The sequence below is a fragment of the Trichoderma virens genome (genome assembly GCF_000170995.1).
Source record: "Trichoderma virens Gv29-8 chromosome Unknown TRIVIscaffold_85, whole genome shotgun sequence".
Classification (NCBI taxonomy): Eukaryota; Fungi; Ascomycota; class Sordariomycetes; order Hypocreales; family Hypocreaceae; genus Trichoderma; species Trichoderma virens.
In genome coordinates, this window is record NW_014013664.1 from 580,442 (window position 1) to 602,152 (window position 21,711).

General features: G+C 46.6%; 7 protein-coding genes across 7 annotated transcripts; 3 read left to right on the top strand and 4 right to left on the bottom strand.

Moving 5' to 3' along the window:
* Window positions 1-1,193: 1,193 nt before the first annotated feature.
* Window positions 1,194-2,399, bottom strand: TRIVIDRAFT_66859 (uncharacterized protein; the record flags this gene model as incomplete). Its single annotated transcript, XM_014097555.1, has 2 exons — window positions 1,194-1,602; window positions 1,657-2,399. 2 exons carry the CDS (start codon window positions 2,397-2,399, stop codon window positions 1,194-1,196), a joined length of 1,152 nt encoding a protein of 383 aa, XP_013953030.1.
* A 1,837-nt stretch (window positions 2,400-4,236) lies between these two features.
* TRIVIDRAFT_213820 (uncharacterized protein) lies at window positions 4,237-8,109 on the top strand (the record flags this gene model as incomplete). The annotated part of the gene is made up of 8 exons (XM_014097556.1): window positions 4,237-4,750; window positions 4,804-5,178; window positions 5,238-5,795; window positions 5,849-5,954; window positions 6,004-6,249; window positions 6,315-6,742; window positions 6,796-7,023; window positions 7,072-8,109. 8 exons carry the CDS (start codon window positions 4,237-4,239, stop codon window positions 8,031-8,033), a joined length of 3,417 nt encoding a protein of 1,138 aa, XP_013953031.1.
* Window positions 8,110-8,302: 193 nt separating this feature from the next.
* On the bottom strand, window positions 8,303-11,549 carry TRIVIDRAFT_193915 (uncharacterized protein; the record flags this gene model as incomplete). The annotated part of the gene is made up of 10 exons (XM_014097557.1): window positions 8,303-8,413; window positions 8,491-8,641; window positions 8,720-8,924; window positions 8,998-9,229; window positions 9,260-9,846; window positions 9,911-10,089; window positions 10,216-10,358; window positions 10,563-10,644; window positions 10,701-11,299; window positions 11,511-11,549. 10 exons carry the CDS (start codon window positions 11,547-11,549, stop codon window positions 8,303-8,305), a joined length of 2,328 nt encoding a protein of 775 aa, XP_013953032.1.
* A 1,574-nt stretch (window positions 11,550-13,123) lies between these two features.
* TRIVIDRAFT_44178 (uncharacterized protein) lies at window positions 13,124-14,275 on the bottom strand (the record flags this gene model as incomplete). The annotated part of the gene is made up of 1 exon (XM_014097558.1): window positions 13,124-14,275. One exon carries the CDS (start codon window positions 14,273-14,275, stop codon window positions 13,124-13,126), a length of 1,152 nt encoding a protein of 383 aa, XP_013953033.1.
* Window positions 14,276-15,403: 1,128 nt separating this feature from the next.
* Window positions 15,404-16,336, top strand: TRIVIDRAFT_44179 (uncharacterized protein; the record flags this gene model as incomplete). Its single annotated transcript, XM_014097559.1, has 1 exon — window positions 15,404-16,336. One exon carries the CDS (start codon window positions 15,404-15,406, stop codon window positions 16,334-16,336), a length of 933 nt encoding a protein of 310 aa, XP_013953034.1.
* A 1,619-nt stretch (window positions 16,337-17,955) lies between these two features.
* TRIVIDRAFT_44143 (uncharacterized protein) lies at window positions 17,956-19,889 on the top strand (the record flags this gene model as incomplete). The annotated part of the gene is made up of 3 exons (XM_014097560.1): window positions 17,956-18,222; window positions 18,289-18,843; window positions 18,909-19,889. 3 exons carry the CDS (start codon window positions 17,956-17,958, stop codon window positions 19,887-19,889), a joined length of 1,803 nt encoding a protein of 600 aa, XP_013953035.1.
* A 555-nt stretch (window positions 19,890-20,444) lies between these two features.
* On the bottom strand, window positions 20,445-21,383 carry TRIVIDRAFT_119390 (uncharacterized protein; the record flags this gene model as incomplete). Its single annotated transcript, XM_014097561.1, has 1 exon — window positions 20,445-21,383. A coding segment is annotated over one exon (939 nt), but the record flags the coding sequence as incomplete, so codon positions are not given.
* Between the last annotated feature and the right edge of the window lie 328 nt (window positions 21,384-21,711).

Genomic DNA, 21,711 nt, shown 5'->3' on the forward strand with positions numbered 1-21,711 from the left:
TGTATTCCAGAATTATTACATTCAAATAAAATTTTTGAGCTTGCCGACGTTTTATAGATATTGGGACATGACACCACGTCGTCAAGAGCGCTGGGAGCCACAACCTCAGGACAGGCAAACATACGCAATACCTTTAGGCGATCACATGCGCAGAAGGAATAGAAGGAAGAGAAGATCTCTTCGACGCCGAAAAACCAACTCAACCACCCTCCAAAAGCTCTTTGCTTAGGCCAATACAGGGCCACACCCGAAGGGCAGCGCTTCCGCACCAGCATCCAGTACAGTCTATTAATCAGCAGCATTTCAACATTCGAGTGTAGCTTGTAATCGAACTGGGTCAACGAGACACATTATTTCCCTTCACCAATCGCTAAACTCACGGCAAAGCTAGTAGAACTAATAAAACTGGAGTGACGTCTTATTGACTCAAGCCTGGTCTCAGTTGAGTCGGCTGGTGTTGGTCTGGCGATTGCTGTTTCACTGTCGACTATCCACCACCGAGGTAGTATAAGGGGCCTTACCACGTCCAACATCTCCAATCACCATACCGAAGACTCCTATGGCCGTATGTAACGGTAACTGAGTGGCATAAGTTTATAAGGATAGCGCAACTATTTGCTGAAATTTGTCTTGAGTAGGATATCAGCAGGCATGTAGAGAACAAACCCTATCTGCTACCTCCTCATAGTTATCTTAGGTACCTATCTCTAAATATATAATAATAACTGTAACGATCCGTTTTATTGTTAAGCCAATAGGGCAAAAGATTAGACCAATAATCGCAATTGTCGTAACTTTATAAGAGAACTAGCTATTTATAAGAGATCAACAGACCGGAACAAGAAGTTCACAGGGAAGTCATGACATTCCTCCTTTCCAAATTCTGCTTGTTCGGCTTTGTAGAAAGACTACTCTTCTTCCTAAGAGACGCTATCTTTACCAGATTAGAGTAGGAAAGCTCCTTCTCTTTATTAGTATATGAGAATATAGTTTCGACCTAAGTATTACCATCAATAGCTTATTCTTTAGCAATTGATCTAAGATACTAGAGCAATATCTAACATCTAACGGATATAATTATTATAGCTCTCTTGTCTATATCATATAAGAATCGCCTTTGAGAACCTTTATTCCCCTTAGCCCTTGGAAGAACCCTATCGGTCAGGACCCAAGTAGTCGTGATCGTAATACTCTTACTTGGATAAGACCTTCTTGAAAATCTCAAAGGTTGCCCGGTCTCTCACAGGGTCGTCCATTGTGCGCATTGTCGAATAAGACCAGTACGGCACAAGGCACACTAACCATACTAGCACCCAAAGGTACCCCAAGGCGCGCTCGATTTGTCGAGGGAGCTGTACGGGGCTGAAGCTATACAGCTTGTGGGCTGTATCTTCTAACATGATACCAAGTGCCTGACTGCTGAAGAATATCAATTGTCCAGTTTCGGATCTCTCGGCCTGGTGGTGTAGCATTGCAGATAAAAAGAATGCCAGGGCGAGCCGTGAGTAACGCGAGATCAGGGTACCACGAGGGATAACCAAATCAATAATCCAATCAGCCGGTCCACTAAGCGCCTTGCGCAGACCTTGGTGATAGTAATTGCTGGATACACTCGATTAGCGGTCAGTAATACAACTAGAAGGTGCTCAAACATACCCCCAGAATCTTCTCACGGAATACGCCTGGCTCGGCCAGCCCTGCCAGATGGGAGGCCAGCTCTGGGGCTGGTCACCACAAAGGACGGCAACAATTGCCAGAAGGTCGTAGACTCCAATTACGACGATGGCTGCGTTGATAAGAAAGACGATGGTGGTTGCCACCCGAAAACCGACCTCTTCTGAGGTTGCCCCTGTGCCAGCAAACAGATATGAGATAGTTTGCTTCTCTCTCGTGATCATATTTGGGTCTGGCGGAGGACCGGCGGCGCAGAGGTCCATGACGAGATAGCAGGCGATTAGAACGACCAGTCTCCTGAAAAGAAAACGCACGCGCCCGGTTATGGAGCTATCTTCCGTCGAGGCTGGGACCTGAATTTGCCACTTAGTTCCAATGCGCCGCCAGTTGAACGGTAATGTAGCAGCCCGAAATGCCCGCCAGATGGGCTTTCCAGGGTTGGCTGACTGAAGACCGGGGTCATGAGGGCCGACATTTGACACAATGAGGATTTCGAAGGCGTTCAAGAATGTAGTCCAGGTTGCGCCCAACGCGAGAGATATAAAGGCGCGATTTGAGAAGTATTCCAGGAGGCTGAGCTGGAAGCTGTAAGTCACGGCCGCGAGGAGGGCGATAGCCGCGGCGCGGTAGAAGGTGTGCGGCGGCAGACAGAAAAGAGAGGCTTCAAAGATGGCAACTGCACAGAGCAGAACATATAGGGGCTGTGGGTAGACATATATTTCCATTTTAAATGATCACCAAGTGCGCCTTTTGGGGGTTTTGCCTGACGAAAATACAAGTTCACTTTTAAACTGGTCGTGAATTGAATCGCTGAAATCGAAATCGATTGATGAAAACTTCAGCCCCTGTTATAGTGCTTAGTACTTAGTGCTTACATCTACGCTACCTACGTTGGCAGTGCGTCTTAGCGGGTGTTGATTACAGTAACCACCGAAAATGGAATTATGCAACTTCAGATTTGGAGTCTTGAGATGTGAAAAATGAAAGACACCTATTATAGCCGTATATGCTTAGCAGAGGACCTACGTTACCGTATATCGTTAGCTGCCACAGCTCCTCAATCTTAATATTTTTAGTATGAGTTCTAAATCAAATCGTTCCATCTCCTGGTTAACCCTTCATCGGTCTTTAAATTATTCCTCAATTGTGATGCCATCTTGGGTATTATAATGGAGGCCTTGGCCTACTTTGTCCAACCATCAGACCAAGTTGTTGGCTTTCTTAATAACCATTTGACGGAAATTTCCCACAAGCTTCTCCATCCTACGGATGCGCTTGGGCCGAATCGCCTCCAACCTTTCTACTCTGGTGTCATTACGTCTGAAGTCCTGGCTTGACCATGGCTTCTGTGGATAGACCCGTCGATCAACAACAGTTTTATGTTGCAATTATCTGTGCTCTGCCTCATGAATCTGATGCCGTAATACTACTCTTTGATCAACTCTGGAACAACCGAATGTACGACCGCACAGATGGAGACGCGAATACGTACGCGACGGGCCATATCGGAAACTACATATAACGGCGTCGTTACTGTATTGCCGAATATGGAAACAAAGGCAGCGGCTACGACAGCAGCCAACCTACCGTCAAGCCACGTCAACCTTAGACTTGCATTCCTCGTCGGAATATGCGGGGGAACGCCCCATATCTCAAAAGAAGATGTCTTTTTAAGCGACGTTGTGGTAGGCAACACAGTCATTCAGTATGACTATAGTAGTCAGAATCTGGGAGGGTTTGAGGCGAAAAGGATTATAGCAGACAACCTTTCAAGGGTAAATAAAGATATAAGAGGCTTTCTTAGGAATCTTGAGATGGAGTCTCACAAAGAGAAGTTGCAATTGGAAGCTGCAGCACACCTAATACATCTGCAGACAGCTGCGCTAGACTCCGGACGGCGCGCGGACTGCCGGTATCCTGGTATTGAGGACGATAAATTATTTCCACCTACAGTTCAGAAGCGAGTAGCACATCGCAATCAGGAGCAAGTACTCGATAAACGAGGCCCCAAAATTTCCAATACAAACGCTGTCGTATGTGCTTCATGTGCTGGTATTGTATTGTCTTTGATTCGCCGTTGTTTTGAAGGAGGAACATAAGAACATAAGGCATCTAGACGAAACTTCATTTGGAACCAACTCTGCGGACTTTATCGGCAGATTGTACAGTTGGGAGAACGCAAGGCTGTAAAAGTGCAGCCGGGACGCAAGCGGTTATAATGGAGACATAGCCTTATCTATACCTTGCTATCCAATGAACTTGCCGTACATTGCGTGTCACTTGTGTGGCCCGATTTCACCAATGGCGATTGTCATTTAAGCCACGGCTAAATCTGCCTAGCAATGCCACATCGCTGCCCAGCCTGCTGCCTATTTACTGTCGGTTAAGAGGTTTCACCTCCAATGTTCCCAGTCGCTCTTCCATTGCCTTGGGTGTCTCTCCATTTGAAGCAAGACATTGAATCAGATTACTGTACCGCGGCGGCCTCTAGTGCCTTCTATCGCTATTACTTACATCGCTGGTCGCTTTACTCAGGCGAACGTGGTTTATTGGCCCTGCATAATGGCAACGGTGCCTGATCCTGATCCTGATCCTGATACTATCCAACTAGCATTCGCAGAAGCAGTTCGCGAGTTCAAATCCAAGCTCAAAAACGATCAATTGTACGCAGATATTCTCAAAACGAAGTCAATTGACGAAGTCTATGATGCTACCGACGCACTTCAAGCCGAACAGGGGAAACAAGGACGACTTCGGCACCTCTCGAAGATCAAACCGTTCCTTGAAGGACTCCGAGGCTACGCAAATGTCATCGACACATTTGTCCAAGTCAAACCAGACGTCCTTGCACTTATTTGTGGTCCAATTAAGTTGCTTATTCAATGGGCCACTTCTCTAACGCAATCCATGGATGCCCTTATCAATACGGCAGCCGAAATTGGTGAGCTGCTACCAGAATTCAAACTCATAGGTGAAATGTTCGGCCACACCGAGCAAGTAAAGCTCGTTCTTGTCCTCTTTTTCCAAGATATTCTTGACTTTTATGCTGTGGCCTTAAAATTCTTTAGTCTACCCAGTACGTTACAAGCCCCACGCAATATAGAAACCGAGCTGACGATTAAATTGAAGATTGGCGGTATATGTTCGAGGCCTTATGGCCTTCTCAGAAGGAGAAAATTAAAAAGGTAATGGATCACATTGGACGACACACGAATCTAATGAGAAACAATGTTCGCTTAGAGCACCTCCGGGAGGAGAATGAATATAGACAGCGAGCGTTTGAGCATTTTGAAGCAACGCAGAAAAGTAACCTGCGTCAGGAGTATAACACCATCAAAACTGATTTATCCCCAAGTTATTACGATACCGAGCTGTATCGGATACGAGGCCAGGTCTGTAAGGGAACGGGAAATTGGCTGAAGCAAGCGAGTGATTTCAAGAAGTGGTTTGATGGGAACGATGATTCAACAAGGATATTGTGGCTATGCGGCATTCCGGGAGCAGGTTTGCGAACTCATCTCTACCATTGTCGCTAGATTGAAGAAATTTAACGATTTGGATAGGAAAGACTCATCTAGCAGCCACGGCAATCGACTTTACTTCATCAACTAGAACTATATTTGCTTTTCTTAGCCACGCTAACAATAGTAACACCTCCGCCTTGTCGATTTTCCATTCCCTCATATTTCAGTTGACTTCGGAAGATGAAAGTCTTCAGGCGGTTCTCTGTGGCTTGGTTCGGGAAAATTTGAAAAACAGTCTTGATGTCGCTGTTGAACTTCTTCAGACGCTACTTAGCTCCACTGGCCCGATTACCATCATTATTGATGGGGTTGATGAGATTGATATCTCCGAACGAGAGAAGCTACTCAAGAGGCTTTGCGAAACATCTATGGCCTGCAAGAGGACTCATTTATTAATAAGCAGCCGGGCAGAACATGATATTTCATCAATCCTAAGCCCAAAATCGTCAACAATTCGAGTAGATGCACACAATGCGGCAAGTATCCAAATATTTATCGATGACTGGGCACAAAAATGGTTTTCAGATCATGATTTTCTACCCGAAGACAAGTCCGAGATTGGAAACCTACTTGCGCCGCTTTCCTTAAAAGCAAAGGGTAGGTATTTTCCACAGTTATACTGTTGCTGATCATCGCTTATTCTCCAACAGGGATGTTTCTCTATGCCAAGATCATGCTGAATAGCATAGAGGAGCTTGACAATCTAGATGAGATTCGCAACGAACTTGGAGTACTTCCAGAGAGTCTAGATGAGGCGTACAGTAACCCAGCTACTCTAAATATACAGAAAGCTGACAAATTTTAGTTACGAGAGAGTATTTGACAAAATAAATCGCAAGTCTCAGATCATTAAAAAGAAGTGTCGACTTATTCTCGGCTGGATCAGCTGCTCACCAACGCCTTTGGCATTATCAGAACTGGAGCAAGCTTTGGTAGTGACTATCAGCGACACCTCCAGAGTTTCCTCACCACTGAATGTTGTCCGTCTTTGTGGTCCTATTATTGAGATCGTGGGGGGTAACATTCAGTTTGTACATTTCACGGTCAAAGAGTAAGTAATCTCACTTCTGATGTGGTATTTTCATTAACCAGTTTTTATCATAGATATATTCACAGTCGCCATAAAATTGAGAACTATATTGACCTTACCGAATCAACGTTGATCCTAGCAATTTGTTGCATACGATACCTATGCCAGGACCACCACTCGCCTAACATCAGTGATGAAGACTTCGAGATGGGCCTAAGGATGGGTAATTACAGACTGCATTACTATGCCACAGACACATGGCTGAATCTTATTATCCAATATCTGCGCCTGAATCGTCCCAGGGATTTATCAGAAGAGTTAATCACCACTCTAAACAAGTTTTACGAAGAACGAGGTCAGCAAGAATCCTCTGGCCCCACGGAATTAGATGAGCAGCGGTATCCATCTGAGCTACAACAATTCGGATCACGCGATCCGAGTCTCTTTTGTTTCCTTCGGAGTATTGCGCAATTCCAACAAAAATGTTCCACATCCCTATTCCATCTTGAAGAAGGTAAAGTGCTGTGTTTTCTCGTGCTTCCGATCGTGAAATAACAATATCTATAGTGCACGATTGGATCAGCCTGGACCCCATCACCACGTCAACTATTTCCAAGAAGCTGTATGATCAATTTGATGAATTTCAGTGCCAAATGGAGCAGCATACTGATCAATGCTTGTACACAATTTTGGAACGTCATTACGGCCAACGACTCTATAAATGTGGCTTTTTGTCCTACGTATATCATCGCCAGGGGTTTGCTACCCAACTTTCCAGGAACTCGCACAAAAAAAGTCATGACCTCCCTTAGAAATGTGACATTCCCTCATACCATTATCCAGCGTTTGGGGTTTTTTCCAAGGCTATGAGAGACTGGCACTTGGATCGCCATCGCGCAGAAGCCCAAGAAAATTCGCCGAGTAAAGAGACATCGTTATTCGATCCGAAATCCGATGACTTTATACCTTTCTTATTCGATCTTGTTTACAGTGACAATATAGAGTCAGTTGGAAAGCTTCCATCCTTTTTCGAGAGGCTTGGTGATGACCAACAAGACGAATTGCTAAAATTTGTTGCACATTCTGGATCTGTGGCAATGACGAGGTTGATTTGTGACAGAGGAATTCGAGAAAAAATAATCCACAAGAGGTGGCTTACCTTCATTTTAGCTTGCATGGAAAGTCAGAGAATCGATTCATTGACTGTGGTACTGTCAGAATATGGTGACAAAATTGCAAAAGAGCTCCGCATGAGAGTTCATTTTGCACAGATTCGGATGCGTGCAGTCGCAACTGGATCAATGGAGGTGATTCAGATAACTGATTCTTTTTTGAAAGCAGCCTTTACGCATTATGAATGGGATCCGACGGCCGATCTAATTTGGAGAGATATAATCAAAGCAACCGCAAGATGCCCTGACCGAGAGGATTATCTCATCAACGCATGGTCAACTCATGGTGTTTCCAAACTCCTATCCGCGGTCCTTGTCAAAACACTCACACACATCGCTCGGACAACATATTCAATACGCCTTGCGCAGGCATTGCTCCAATACGGTATCAACATGGATGAACGACAGCGTCATACAACTCTCACGCCGCTCCATTGGGCCACCCGCCATGACTGCGCTGAAGCAGCGGAGTTCATAAAATTTTTGCTGTACCAAGGAGCGAACCCATACATATGCAAGGGAATTAGAGACGAGAAATGTGCTAAGAATATGTCAAACTGGCTCGGCATGACTTGGGATGAACTTGTTCAGAAAGCAGAGGAAGATAGGAAAAGAGGGATTCAGTGGCCATAATAGTTTAATCCAACGATTAGATATTAACGTCCTAGTATAGGGTTAGAACCGAAAACAATATTGACTACAATTATCCAAAATTCAGGTCAATTTCCAACCCTTGTATCTATATTGACATGTGTATATGAAAGAGCATAATTGCAAGTTATATCCATTCTATTACCAATATGTAGCCCAATTCCTGTAGACTTATTATGAGCTCTCACATTTCAGGCAAGCTCGCAACTCCTGTATTCTATTAGCCACTATTCACGTAGAAAATTAAATATTCAATTCCTAACCTTCCATCGTTGACCATTGGTATCTAACTGAGAAATATCGTGAGAATCGAGTGATTGTTGAATGAGCCTAATCTTTTCTTTTTGTATCCATTGCACGTACTATTTCATTAGTCTCAGGATGCACATACATCAAAAGAGTTAATTAGAACTGGTTGAGAGCACAAAATCCCACTTACCATTTCTATCGTGTCTTTTGTTAAATATCTTGTTATTAGGACTTTCCGTGATTGTCCTATCCTATGCACGCGGTCAACGGCTTGAGCCTCGACCATTGGATTCCAATGAGGCTCGAGCAAATGTACGCTGTTGGCAGCTGTAAAATTAACCCTATAGCTCTGCTGGTTATTATATAATTGCAGTGCTGCCGAAATGTCATGAGAATGGTGTTCTGCATGAGAAACTTACCCTTCAGCAGCACTACCAAGAGTTGCAAGCATAACTGTGCATTTTGGGTCCAAATTAAACTGATTCATCGCCTTTGATCGTGCTTCTAGGCTTTTTTGACCATCAATTCGTGCGCAGACAAAGCCGTTGGCCTCGAGGCATTGCTGAGTCAGGTCTATCATTCTAGTCCAACAACTGAAGACGACGCTATGTTGTGGCTTCTTAGCTAACTTGTCACTGAATTACAAGCATATCCGATCTTCTTTACCTTTTGATAGGCTCATTTGATGAGCATTGACCAAAACGAAGTTGTTCTTGGCGGAGGTTCTCAATCAACGCTTCCAATTTTGGCGATTGTTGACCTGGTCGGATGTCAATTGTAGAATACGACCCTTCTCCGTCACTGCGAATAAGCAAAGAGCTGTCTGGGTGTGTTGATTCAATCTTAGACCCAACTTCTCCAGTACTGGTAAGACATCTTCTGCACATGACTTGCGGGCATGAAATGTGGAAACCGATCGCAGACCGGGACTGGGAAGAATCAATGCTCAGGCCACACACATTGCATGCTTCGCGAAACTTTTGAACCTTTTGCCAGTCAATAAGATTATCACCTGGCGTCCTCCAAAGTTCAACAGCTGACCGAGGAAGAAGATACTCCCCGTGGTCGCAGATCAAGCGAAGAGCATTGATGAATTTTAGAATATTGTTGTTTTTTTGATCATTTGAGTTCGAATTCTCAATATTGTATCGATAAGATCCTGATGCTATGTTGGCTGCCTCTTTTTCGAAAAAGGTATATAAATCGCGATCTGCCGGTAGCAATTCTACCCATGTTATCTGCTCTCGTGGATCAGGTAGTTGATCTGATAATTTAATTAGCTTCTTTGTACGTCGCAGGCAGGTGCCTTTGATCAAGAGGCGGAGTCTTTGCAAGCCACAGAGATGATTCTCTTTAATGGGTCTTGTTATCCAAAAATCGAATAAACTCTTCTTCATAAAGACTGGCACCCCGACAAAGCTTAGAAGTGCTGCAAAATCATCGAGGGAATTGTGAATCGGTGTCCCAGTTAAACACCAGCGGGACCGAGCCTGGATGTCGCAGGCTGCTTTAAAGGTTTTGGAATCCCTGGCCCTGATATGATGTGCTATAATTACAGTGTTAGCAAGATTTTCATTGATGACTTAGCCGTCGATTCTGTTTGTACATGCCTTCGTCTAGGACAACACGTAACCATTGCCTGGTAAATAAAGCTCCATTCTCTTCCCAATCCCGTCTCATTGTTTCGTAAGTGGTGAGGGTTATATCGGAGTTTTGAAGGCTATCCTGCAGTTTTTGTCGGTCGGAACCATGATATATTGCAATTTTTAGAGCTCCCGGATGAATGTGACTGGGTCTCATTAGTAGCTGCAGTTTCAATAATACGTTCGACGAACCTCTCGCATTGTTGCTGCCAATTATGTATAGCCAATAAGAGTTAGCACGTGTTAATAAGATGGCCGAAGCATAATGTAACTTACTTGACTTTGGTGTAACAATAAGTGTTGTGCAAGATTGCCTAGACTGTGTCTCTTCACTTCCAGTCTTCTGGACCTCCATAATATCCAAAGATGAACAAATTAAAGCCAAAATGCTAAGGCTTTTTCCCAGTCCCATCTCCTAAGCTACAGTTAGCGGGGGTATAAATTTTAGGCAACATTATTGTTCCCTTACGTCTGCTAAGACGCCGCCAGGTGCAAGTTCCGGCCTCGGTTTTCGATTTCTCGTAATTTTGTGTTGATACCTTGCCAGGAAAATTAGAAGCTGGCCAGTGAGACAATAATGCAAAGAGACGTACTCCTTCGTTGGGAATGACCCCGATACTGGCTCCCATAATGATGAAACCCCATCTCTTATGCCTCTTGCTTCAATACCAGTCAGCCAGGCGAGGGCAGAAATTTGATGCCTATTGAGATCAGTATTCGTACACTTGCAACTTTCGTCACATGATTCGCGTCTTACTCTTTCAACGTGGACCTGAGCCGACGGCTCGGCTCAATGTTCGTCTTCAAATTGCTGTCGCTGGCTTCATCAAAGAGTCTCATGAATCGCCCTTCGTTTGATGTATTAAGCAAATCCGATTCCATAGCTCGGTCACATCTTGTTCCTGGGTCCTCTTCTGCCTCTTCCGGCGTTGGCATTTGGGATCCTGGACGAAGAAGATAATGAGGGTTCCAATACCGCACATTGCTATTATACTCTGAGGATAATGGATGTTGGAAGTAGAGACCAGCATCTCCAAGAATATTCCCGATGGTGTTTTGGTCAGCGGCAAGTCCATAGAAGATAATTCGAACATCGCAATTAACGGGAGAATAGATCTCTTTAGGCAATGTCTTTGAAGTTCTCTTCCTCAAGGTTGTCGGGATTAACAGTTTGGCATCGACTTTGATAGTAAACTCCTGGAGGACCCTGGCTAATGCGGCATCATTGATAATTCCGGCGTACCTTTGACTACCTTGAGATAAGAGCTTCAATTTCGTGTTACAGGTCTCGAGGGTCACTGGGACTTTCGTCGTGCCGTCCTGGCTTTTGAAAGAAGATGTCGCCGCCGCAACGATCTGCCAAGTGGTAAATATTTGAGCAGAGATTCACAAAGAGTATGGGGAGCATGATGTACAACGCCAAAACAAGTATCCGGCTGGGATTTATCGATTCCTGTTGGTACAGTCGGCGGACATGTCGACTTGATGTCGCAAGCATCCGGACTCACTGCAAATAAATTGAACGATGAGAAAGCTACACGTTGAAGTCAATCCTCTATTAACTTACAGGACGTTGTATCTTCTTGGGCGAAACCAGGCGTTTCATCACCGCTCGTATCCATTCGATCTCCGAACCAAGATAGATCGAACACTTCACCTGTTTCGAAGGGGAAGTCGATGCCGTAAGTTGGGTCTATAGCATACGTTTGAAACCCTTCTGAGGACTGTGAATCTTCAGCCAGTGGATGTTGGATCTGTAAGCAAACACGTTTAGATGCCACATGACCGCTGCCTTCGAAGTCATCTAAATCGAAATATCGTTTCATTGCGACAGTGTTGTGCAAATCCAACATATTAGGCGTCGAATCCCAAGATTCCATGGCAATATACTGTCCTGACGAAATGGCTACAGTGGCCAACAGGACAATGGCGAAAGGTTCAATCGCGAGACCACGAAAAACATTTCTCTCAATAATAGCACAGCCTACAGCTTACAAACAAAATAGAAAGCCTTGCTAAGAGCCTGCAACACAGCCTCACCGGCATACGACATTTCGGATACCTCTGTGGTTTCATTGGTTGGACCCATGCATATTTGATCAGTTCGTTTGACAAACTCGGGTCCCTGGATTGTTTCGTTGGCGTCGCCCATCGAAATTTGCATACGTGGCTCAAGGCTTGAAGAGTTGAAAGATGCCTCGTGTGGCAATTTTATCAACCTGAAACACAAAAAAATAAAAACACACCTTCACATACATTAGACGGGGCTCTGTTTGTGTAACTTGGCCGCTTTGGGGCCGCATATTGTTCCACCAGTGAGTGCTTAGAGTGCCACCGTGCTTATCAGCACACCTCAATGCAACCTAATCATTATAGGGGCAACGTGTTCCCAGAAAGCAACCTTGAAACTTCGCAGTATGTTTCCAAGCATTTCATTGCATTACTATACTCTTCTAGTTGGAATTGACTCGTATCTTAGGGGTGGCTCAAGGACAGTACCACTCTATACGTGTCGCTGCCATCTACTGCTGGCTATAGTGCTACCATGCAGTCTTGCCTTTTTTCTGGTTGTAGAGTTAGTGATAGCTCAATGTTACATAGAGCCGAAATAGGGCATTACATAGATTCTGGACTAAGCGTGTGGCGTCCCAGGAAGATTTCTAAGGGGTCAAGCAAAGAAAAACAAACGCTTTGCGCATAATAAGAGAAAGGAAGTATCTGTAGCCTTCGTACACTTGAAGGGAGAAGGAGAAGTCAAATTTTCCAACTATATACAAGTAGTCGTATTTGTTCGGCTCTCTGGTATGACAGCATATATATTTGACTGTTGAGGAATACTTCATTCACCGATTCTTAAACCTCGTCCCAGAAATCGAGATTTTTGCTATCATCCTAGACTCTTTTGATCTCTCTGAGTTATTAAGTTTTATTCTGCCGTATGGCTTAAATTGTCTAGATGGATAAGTAACGACTTGCCGGTTTGACTGGATGGTATTCTAAGGGTAATACTGGCCTCAGTGCAACATTGTTCTCATTGCAGCTGCATAGAATACACGGTTAAATCGCACACTATTTCTACAAATGCCTGTGCCACTTGCCCACACCCGTCTGCCGCCAGAATTTATCAGCTTTGTCTCTATCAAAAGCCAGCCTCCGAACACCATCCACCCTGTATCGAACTCAAGCAAGACCCGTCGGCTTGGGTAACTGTTCAACTTGCAGGGCTGCGCTTGCCGCCGCCAGCCCCGTGAACTGACCCGTGACGTGGGGATCGGGCCCGATGAAGTTGTTGGGAAATCCAATTTCGAAGGGCTTCACACTTTCCAGGTACGCTACCTGCTCTTGCGACAACTTGATGCTTAAGGCCTGGATGTTATCTCTAAGATGCTCGATCTTGCGGCCGCCGACCATAGGAAATACACGAGTGGCCTTGGCTCGTACATAAGCGAGTGCAATTGCCGTAATGGACTCGATGCCATGTTCACTGGCAACCTTCTCCAACGCCTCGCTGAATTTCCTCTCGTCCTCATTTTGGTCATTGCCGCGTGTAGAACGTAGGCCTTCGCCCTTTTTCGCCCGTTCTTCTAAGGCCTTCTTCGTTTGGAACTTGCCTCCGCCGAGAACATCCCATGGCGCAAGAGCCATTCCATATTGACGGGCCATTGGGATAATTTCCCTTTCAAAGTCACGTAGCATAATATTCCAGCGACCCTGGTAAATGCTAAACGGAGTCTTTCCAAACGCAGCAGCATATTCATTAGCCGCACTCACGATCCAAGCCGGGGTGTCTGATACCCCTAAATAGAGGACTTTGCCTTGCTCAACGAGAACGTGCAAGCTATCCATGATTTCTTTGACGGAAGTGGTAAAGTCCCACCAATGAACATAGAGTATGTCGATCCAATCGGTTTGAAGTTTGAGGAGTGAGTCACGGACACTCATGTGCATGCTTCGTCGCGAGTTGCCAGAAGAATTAGGCGTCCGCCCTTTGCCGAGGGCGTACGACTTGTAATCAGTCGTATATTTTGTAGCAATGACCATCTGGTCACGGTTCTTTCGTGCCGACATCCATTCGCCGAGCCATGCCTCGGAATCATCATCTTGATAGCAATTTGCAGTGTCGATGAAGTTGCCACCAGCTTCGAAGAAATAATCAAGAAGTTTAAAAGACTGCTCTTTATCCATCGAGCCCATGAACTCGGACCACCCATTACCAATAGACATCGCTCCTAACTGGAGAGGCGACACACGAATACCAGCCGTAGAAGAAAGGATTCGATATCTCCCCAGCTCGGTTTTCGGCTCTGGGGCTGGGGCGTAGACTGATGCCATGTTGGTGACTTGGGTATTATCTTTCGTAATAGTTAATAAATTTAGTTGAATCTGTGCAGAATCCTCTACAATTGAATAGCGATAGGACACAAGCACTTTATATTCACGACCTGTAACCTAGTAAACAGAATAGCCTGGCCTTTTGTTATAGTGACGCTGGGACTCTCGGACTATGTTATCGGCCGTCTTGTCTACTTCGGTTAATCATGGTCTAGGCCGAAAGTCATAACGATGGGTGGCCCCGCTCCGACAATTCTTGAACATGATACTATTGCCACTCCAAAAAGTTCAAACTCTGCGACGTCAACATGCCGTCTTGATCATTATATCCGGAAACTCCGATATCATGAAAGGGGTTAAAGTTGCACGTATGAGACCAAGTAGCCGAAAGTCAGTTGTAACTATTTACATGCTCTACTGATAACTACTTGTTGGTAGAGAAACAGTTGACGCGAAAGTACCCCAATGTACACGACCGTTGAATTAGACATCACAATTTCCATGAAGTTTTATTAATGCTACGCAGTCTTTGGGTACTCTGTCTCTAGTATATGAATGAATACATGTATGTTGTGTCTGTTCTGTTCAAGGCAAACTACTCTAGTTCAATCGTTCCAACTACCAACTGTAGAGCAATACGCCCCCTTTCCCTACAACTCTAGCCCGAAAAAGCCCGAAAAAAAGAAAAGAGAAATACTCTAGTTAGTACCCCTTATTCCTAAGTCCTAAGCAAATAATAATATCCCCGAGATATCCATGCGGAGTTAACCAAGATCCCACCGCTTCAGGAAACGCCATGTTGATCACCCGAAAACGACAAAAGGGTTTCGGCCGAACCCCCCACAAGTTTTCGACCGAACACTAAAGCTTTCAAGCACCCAAGAGATTTCGGACGAAAATTAAAGCTATTGAAGATAAAATGTATCTAGTATTCGGCCGAAAGATGTTGGCGCTCTTGAGAAAAGGATGAACTCCAGCTCCATGAACTGTCATTCATCCCCGATACCTCCGCATAGGCGAACTATTTAAAAATGCATGAACAGTAAGTTACATTCACGATTCAAAATCATTAGCAAATCCAACAATTTGACACCTTCTACTCAATCCATTGACCAACAGCATTTAATCATGTCTTCACCAATTAAGGTCACGTTTCCATCATTCATGCTCACCATCAGCGGAGAGCTCTATGAGCCTGCCAACGGGTCTCCGGACCGGAAAGGTGCTGCCGTTGTGGTGAGCCACCCCATGACGGGAGTCAAAGAACAGACGGCAGCGGATTATGCCCGAGCTTTATCTTCCGCGGGATTCTACGCCTTGGCATTTGATGCTGGCTATCAAGGTGAAAGCAGCGGCGAACCCCGTGGGCTTGAGGATCCCCACCAACGTGTCGAGGATAACAAGGCTGCGGTTACATACCTGACCACTTTGGAGGGCAAAGTTGATCCCGGGAGAATCGGCGTCCTAGGAATCTGCGCATCAGGTGGATATACCTCGTATGCTGCACAATCAGATACCCGCATCAAGGCTCTTGGAACAGTCAGTGCCGCCTGTGTAGGTCGGATGACACGCAATGGTGGTCTCTACGAAAGCAACAATAAAGAGTCACCCGAAGCCATCGCAGGCGCTCTCAAAGCCGCAGGAGACTGGCGCACCACCCATGCCAATGATACTAAAACCCAAGCACCTCGTATGTTCGAAACGGATGCATCTGCAGTACCAGATAATGCACCTTCGTTCTTTAAATCGGCTGCCGCATACTATGGCTCAAAGCGTGGCCACCATGCTCGATCCGACCAGCGGGTTCCCCCATCGAGCTATGATTTGATGATTGGCTACGACTCGTTTAATTATCAGCATCTCATTTCCCCACGACCGTTGCTGATGATTGCTGGCAGTGAGGCTGAAACTCTACACTATAGTAGGACGTCAGTGGAGGGGGCAAGGGAACCTAAGGAATTGTTCATTGTCAAAGGCAAGAATCATTTCGATTTGTACGATGATTTGACCGAGTCAGCGCCAAAGCTAGTCGAGTTTTACGCAAATGCACTTTCTCAGTAAAATAAAAAGGGATGCAATTGCTCATCTTAAGTTGAATAATTATGTACCTACATATCAAGAAGCCGTAATCTGATTAATCCGCCTTGAACAAGCATCATACATTACCTAGGTAACTTACTAAATATGTTTACCTTAAATGGGTTTCACTGTATTCCAGTGCTTCAAAAATACCAGCTTACTAGGACATCAAGCTGAAACTGGGATCTCTACCATGGTCAAGATCTATTCGTAGGTGTTACACCTACATGTACCTAGATTGTAGACTATCAAGAAAGGTCATCGGAAAGTTGTAGGTCTGCCACCCCACCAAGATCCTGCACCCTTTTGGCTGTAGAACATTTCTTTGTTAGCAGCCTGCATTCATCCAGACCACATAACTAATGCGTTTTCTCTTTCTAGGTGGACTGGATGTTCGCCTGATCTATGCTTGCCCTTGTATTTACTAGGTAGTAATGGTGATTTTGATCTTCTTTCTCTCGATCCTTGGCAGCACTCTTAGGCTCCATGCATGTTTAAAGCCCCGCAAAGCTTAAATCTGAAAGTCGTATTTTGGATGCTGCGGTAGCCCGTGCAGATTGTAAATACCTGGGTTCCGGATTGTTATTACCGCCAGTATAGAGGTAGGTAAGCACATGAGACACCTAAGGATAGGATTTACATGTACTTTTGGATGAGGTTAGGGATTGTACTTCCAGCACAATAAGGCGCACTCTGCCGACCATCTCTTTTTCTGCCTTTTAAACAGTATTACCGGGTAGGTGGCACTTATTGGGCTGCAAATCATCGGCATCTATCCAGGAGACAACACGTATGCACTGGATCCTGTTGTGGAGCGGGCGTCTATCATCTCCGTATCCCGAGTGGCCATATCTTGATTCATGTGTGCGAATGCTCCATAACGCAACTTTGGTGGTCCGTAACCTTTGAATCATGAACCGGTATAGACGACTCATGCAGTGAGCAGATCCGCGAACAAGCACAGCATTAAGTGGTCTTCACCACGCCGCGTCACAAGCCCACCTAGTATGTGGTCCGAGCGATTCTAGAATTCAAAATATGCATCCGTTTCTCTTGGCTCTCGATATTCATATATTACGACGAGCAATCTATCCCTTTTCTGCATTTGGCGTCGAATTCATCGTCTGTTTTACCCCTCAGACGCGGCTCGTTTGGCTCCCCAAGGCGTGACAACATCTCCCCCACTTGGGCCTGTTGTTCCCCTGTTACAGTGACGTCTCCAGCGTGTCCCCTCTCTAAAGCAGCTAGTGCGGGGCGTCTCCTGGGGCAGTTTCCGTCGACTAGGGGAGGGGCAGAGCTCAATGCCTAAGCCGGTCGGCACAAGCAATGGTCTGTAACCTCTAGCTCGACGATCAATGGCCTTGTGATCAACCTGCTTCTCCCTTTTCCATTCTCTAACCTGTACAAGCCGTCGCTCGTTCGTTTGGCAATCTGCAGTCTCCAGTGCCGTGCGATCGGGAATTGCCAAGCCGTCTCTCGCGTATCTCGATTCACGCGATACTTACTTGTGGCATTTCTACCTACTAGGTACCATTTGCAGGCTCTTGCACCGAATATCTCCCCGTCTCCCCATCTACCCATCTACCAGACACATCCTCATCATGGCGACAACCGAAGAGATTGTGCGGCGGCTCCAGGAGTCTCGCCCGCCAGCAACAGATGCTGCCACCTACCTGACCATTGTCGAAATGTCCTTGTCTCCAGAGATCCTGCCCGCGCTGCAGGAGATATTGGAGGACGTTTCATTGACCAATGAAATCGGCTGGGACATGGTTGATATGCTAATCCCTATTCCCGGCAGTGAGGAATGCTTGGAGAGTATTGCGCGTCTGGGCAACCCACGAGAGGTCATTCTGAAGGTGCTCGAGGTTATGGAGAAAACCACTGCCGCGGGAGAGGACGCTGATGAAGATGACGAGGTAGAAGGACAAGAGAAAGCTGAAGGCTCTGAAGCTATAACTACAAAGGGCGAGACGAAAGCTGCTAGGCACTTCGTCACCCTTTGTGGCATGTTGGGGATTCTGCTCAAACGGCTCCAGGTCAAGGCCCCGTCGCGGTTTCTACACACCGCGCTCGAAACAGTACAGAGATGCTACGATGCCACAAGCGCAGCATCTACGGCGGCCGTCATTTCTCTGGTGCAGTCTCTTGCGCGCAAGTCACGGCCCCCGCTGCCCTCTAGAAAATCGAGCATCATGCTGGATACGCCATTCCAAGACAGCGACCCGGCGAAACAGGCGCCGGACCCCGAAGCGGAGCGCTCAGATACACTGAACAAGGACGAGCCGCAGCTGATAACCAGCCTACTGCAATCATTCATCACATGCATCATTGAGGCATACGTCAACTCTAACGGCATAGAGTGGGCCTCAAGAATGCTCGAATACACTTATCCGGAGCGCATAGTGCCTGGCCGGAAAACTATGATTCAAACATTCAAGGAGGTGGTAGAGCTCCAAGCAAAGGATGCTCTAGTAGGACAGCTAGTGGTGAGTATTTCTCTTAAACCTTGTGTGGATATTTGATGAGAGTATGAGTTAACCGTGTTACATAGGCTCTCGCCAGCGATCTTGGCTTGTCGAAACTGCCCCCTTTCAAGATAAAAGAGTATCTTGAAGGCCCTATTCACCGGGCGCCTCTCTCCATTGATTTTGACCCCCAGCAGCCGGAGCAACTCCACTTGTCAACAGGTGGCTTGGTGTGTCTGAACGCTTACTGGATGTTTGCTGCCGACGTATTTGATGCGGACCGTGGCCTTCCAGATGGGGATCTCCTGCCGCAATACATGATGCCAGATCATCAAGTCTTACTAAAGAGCTTCCTGGACGATGAATCTCAAAGCCAGATTGCCACCAATCCCGGAACAATCGAGGCTCTGGTCGTAATGGCTATCTGGCTTGATGGCCGGAAAGCAATATCAAACCCAAAGGGTGCTGATACTAGTGCAGGATTTATGCCCTACCACCATCTCTTAACCCTCATTTCCGTCTTCCACCCCAACATCCGAGTCCGCAATGCGGCTACTGTTGTAGCAGGTTCAATTTTGCACTCCGATCCCGAAGAAGAAGACCGGCTGGCCATTCTGGAAGATCTGTTAGAGAGCTGCATCTTTTCGTCTCTACAAGCGTGTGCAGTTTCCTGGCTGCGAGAAGAGATTATTGCAGCGAAAAAGGCTGGGTCAAAGGGTCGCTTCGCCAGCCCGGAATGCTTCGAGACCATTCAGTACACCTTGTTTCCGGATTTGTCCCATCTCAAGCAAGATGATGCTTCAACTCTACTGGACTTCTGGGCACAGAGTGCGCCTCTACACTTGCAAGTTGCTAATTTTGCGCTCTTCTTGTTCGGCGATGAATACAAGAGTTTGGCCCCCGTCGGCATGGCCGCGGCTATTGAGCATCGCTATGTTGAGCCACTGCTGCATGCTGCGAGGACGCTGGAGAAGGCAGCTGGTGCGAAGGAGGTGGAGATTGATGGAGAGGGTCTGATGCAGCTCGGCATCTTAACAGATACGCTGAGTCGGGTACCGCTACAATGAAGATCAGGCCGTAGTGATTAAAGGAAGGGTGTGGAGGGGATGTGACACCAAACAACTAAAATATTGCAGTGACGGAAAAGAAAGGCGGAATAGCCTTGAGTCTGCCGGATCAGACTGTTACATGGTCATTCATAGCTCGACTGAATAGTATGTAATTCGATCAGTTAATCTGCAAAAAACTCAGAATAATGCTTGAGCGGTGGAACTCTGTTTCGGAATTATACGTTGGTGTGCTTTCTATGTGATGGTAAATGTAAATGTATCTGCTGCGGATGCTTTCCCCTTTGAGCCCCTTTGTCATGTAAAAGTAAAAAGTAGTAAAAGATCCCGTCGCCATCCGCTCAACTGAGCAACGAATGAAAAATATGCAAGACAGTAGGCTGTCCTTTATCGTCGACGATCCCGCTCATGATCGCGATGCCGGTCCTTATGCCTATCGTGATCCCGATCTCTATCGCGATGTCTGTCCCTATCCCTATCCCTATCCCTATAATCTCGGTCTCGGTCTCGGTCTCGCTCCCGATCCCTATCTCTGTATTTGTCCCTCTCACGATCGCGCTCACGTTCCCTCTCTCGCTTATAGCTGTCCTCGCGTCCCCGGCCTTCCTTTCGTTTGCTCTCCTCTCTCCGGTAATCGTTCAACCGCGGTCTGGATTTCTTGCCATTCTGATTCCACCCACCGAGATCCTCTTCTTCCTTCAGCTCCTTCGCGCCAAGACCAAGCCGATTCTGCCGTCTCTTGACTTGCTTAACTGGAGGCCCGCGAGCCTCGCCGTTCCAGCCCATGCCGCGAAGGAGAGCGGCGCCAAACTCTTCGACAGGCATGTCTTCGTAGTCTTGGAGGGTGGATATCGCGCCGGAGGATTCGACGTCACGGCGGTAGGCATCGTCTTCTGTTGGAGGTGCCGCGGTGATGACCTTTTGCTCTTTGGATGTTTTGCCGAGGAGGGCATCCATAGCCTCGTCATCAGCAGTCCGCTCAACTGGTGGTGTATCTTTGCTTTCTTGATTTGTGTCTCGCATTTCGTCGTCGCTGGGTTGTGCGCTCGGCTCCGAGACCATCACGTCGTCCGACACGGCGCTCTTTTCCTTGACCGTCAATCCCCATTTCAGCGGCGTGTCCTGGTCCGCAGGCTCTGTCTCAGTTGTAACGGCGTTTTGCTGAGCTCTGGCCTCGTCTGGAAGTAGGTTTTTCGATCTCCGGTTGCTCTTCAACTCGTCTTTCCAGCTCCGATTCGGCTGCCGCTCAATGATGTACTCCTTCTTCTCCTCCCTGGGTCGCTTCCGTTTCGTCTCCGCGCCCTCTGCACCGAATCCTGTGATGACCTCATGGCGCCCTCGATGGCGGTCATCCTCAGAGTCTGAAGTATCGGATTCGCCTCCTCCCAGGGCGTGGGAGCGCGGCCGCTTCCCTAGAGCTGATGACGGTTTCGCACGGGCTTGCTTCGCTGTTGACGATGAATTGCTGCCTCCGCCAAATTTGATGGCTATGCGACCTTTGTTCTGGTCAGACATCACGCGCAAAACCCTGCAGAATGCTGCCTGTGAAAGGTGAATCTCTACCTTGACGCCGTGACAGAAGCGTGCTTCAATCTTTGGCGGCTCAAAATGATGACTTTGGCAAAAAGGTACGTATCGCAGGCTAAGAGGCGTTAGCGCGCCGCCACGAGGGTACTTTGCACTTGTATCTTTTCACAAGTCGGACAGAAAAAATTGAAGCCGCAACCAGGTGTGGGGCGCGTGTGGCTGCAAGGGAGAAAAAAGATTTTGAGGCGTTGAGGTGAACTGGCCAAAGCTTTCACATTGTTTTTGGAGACGTGGC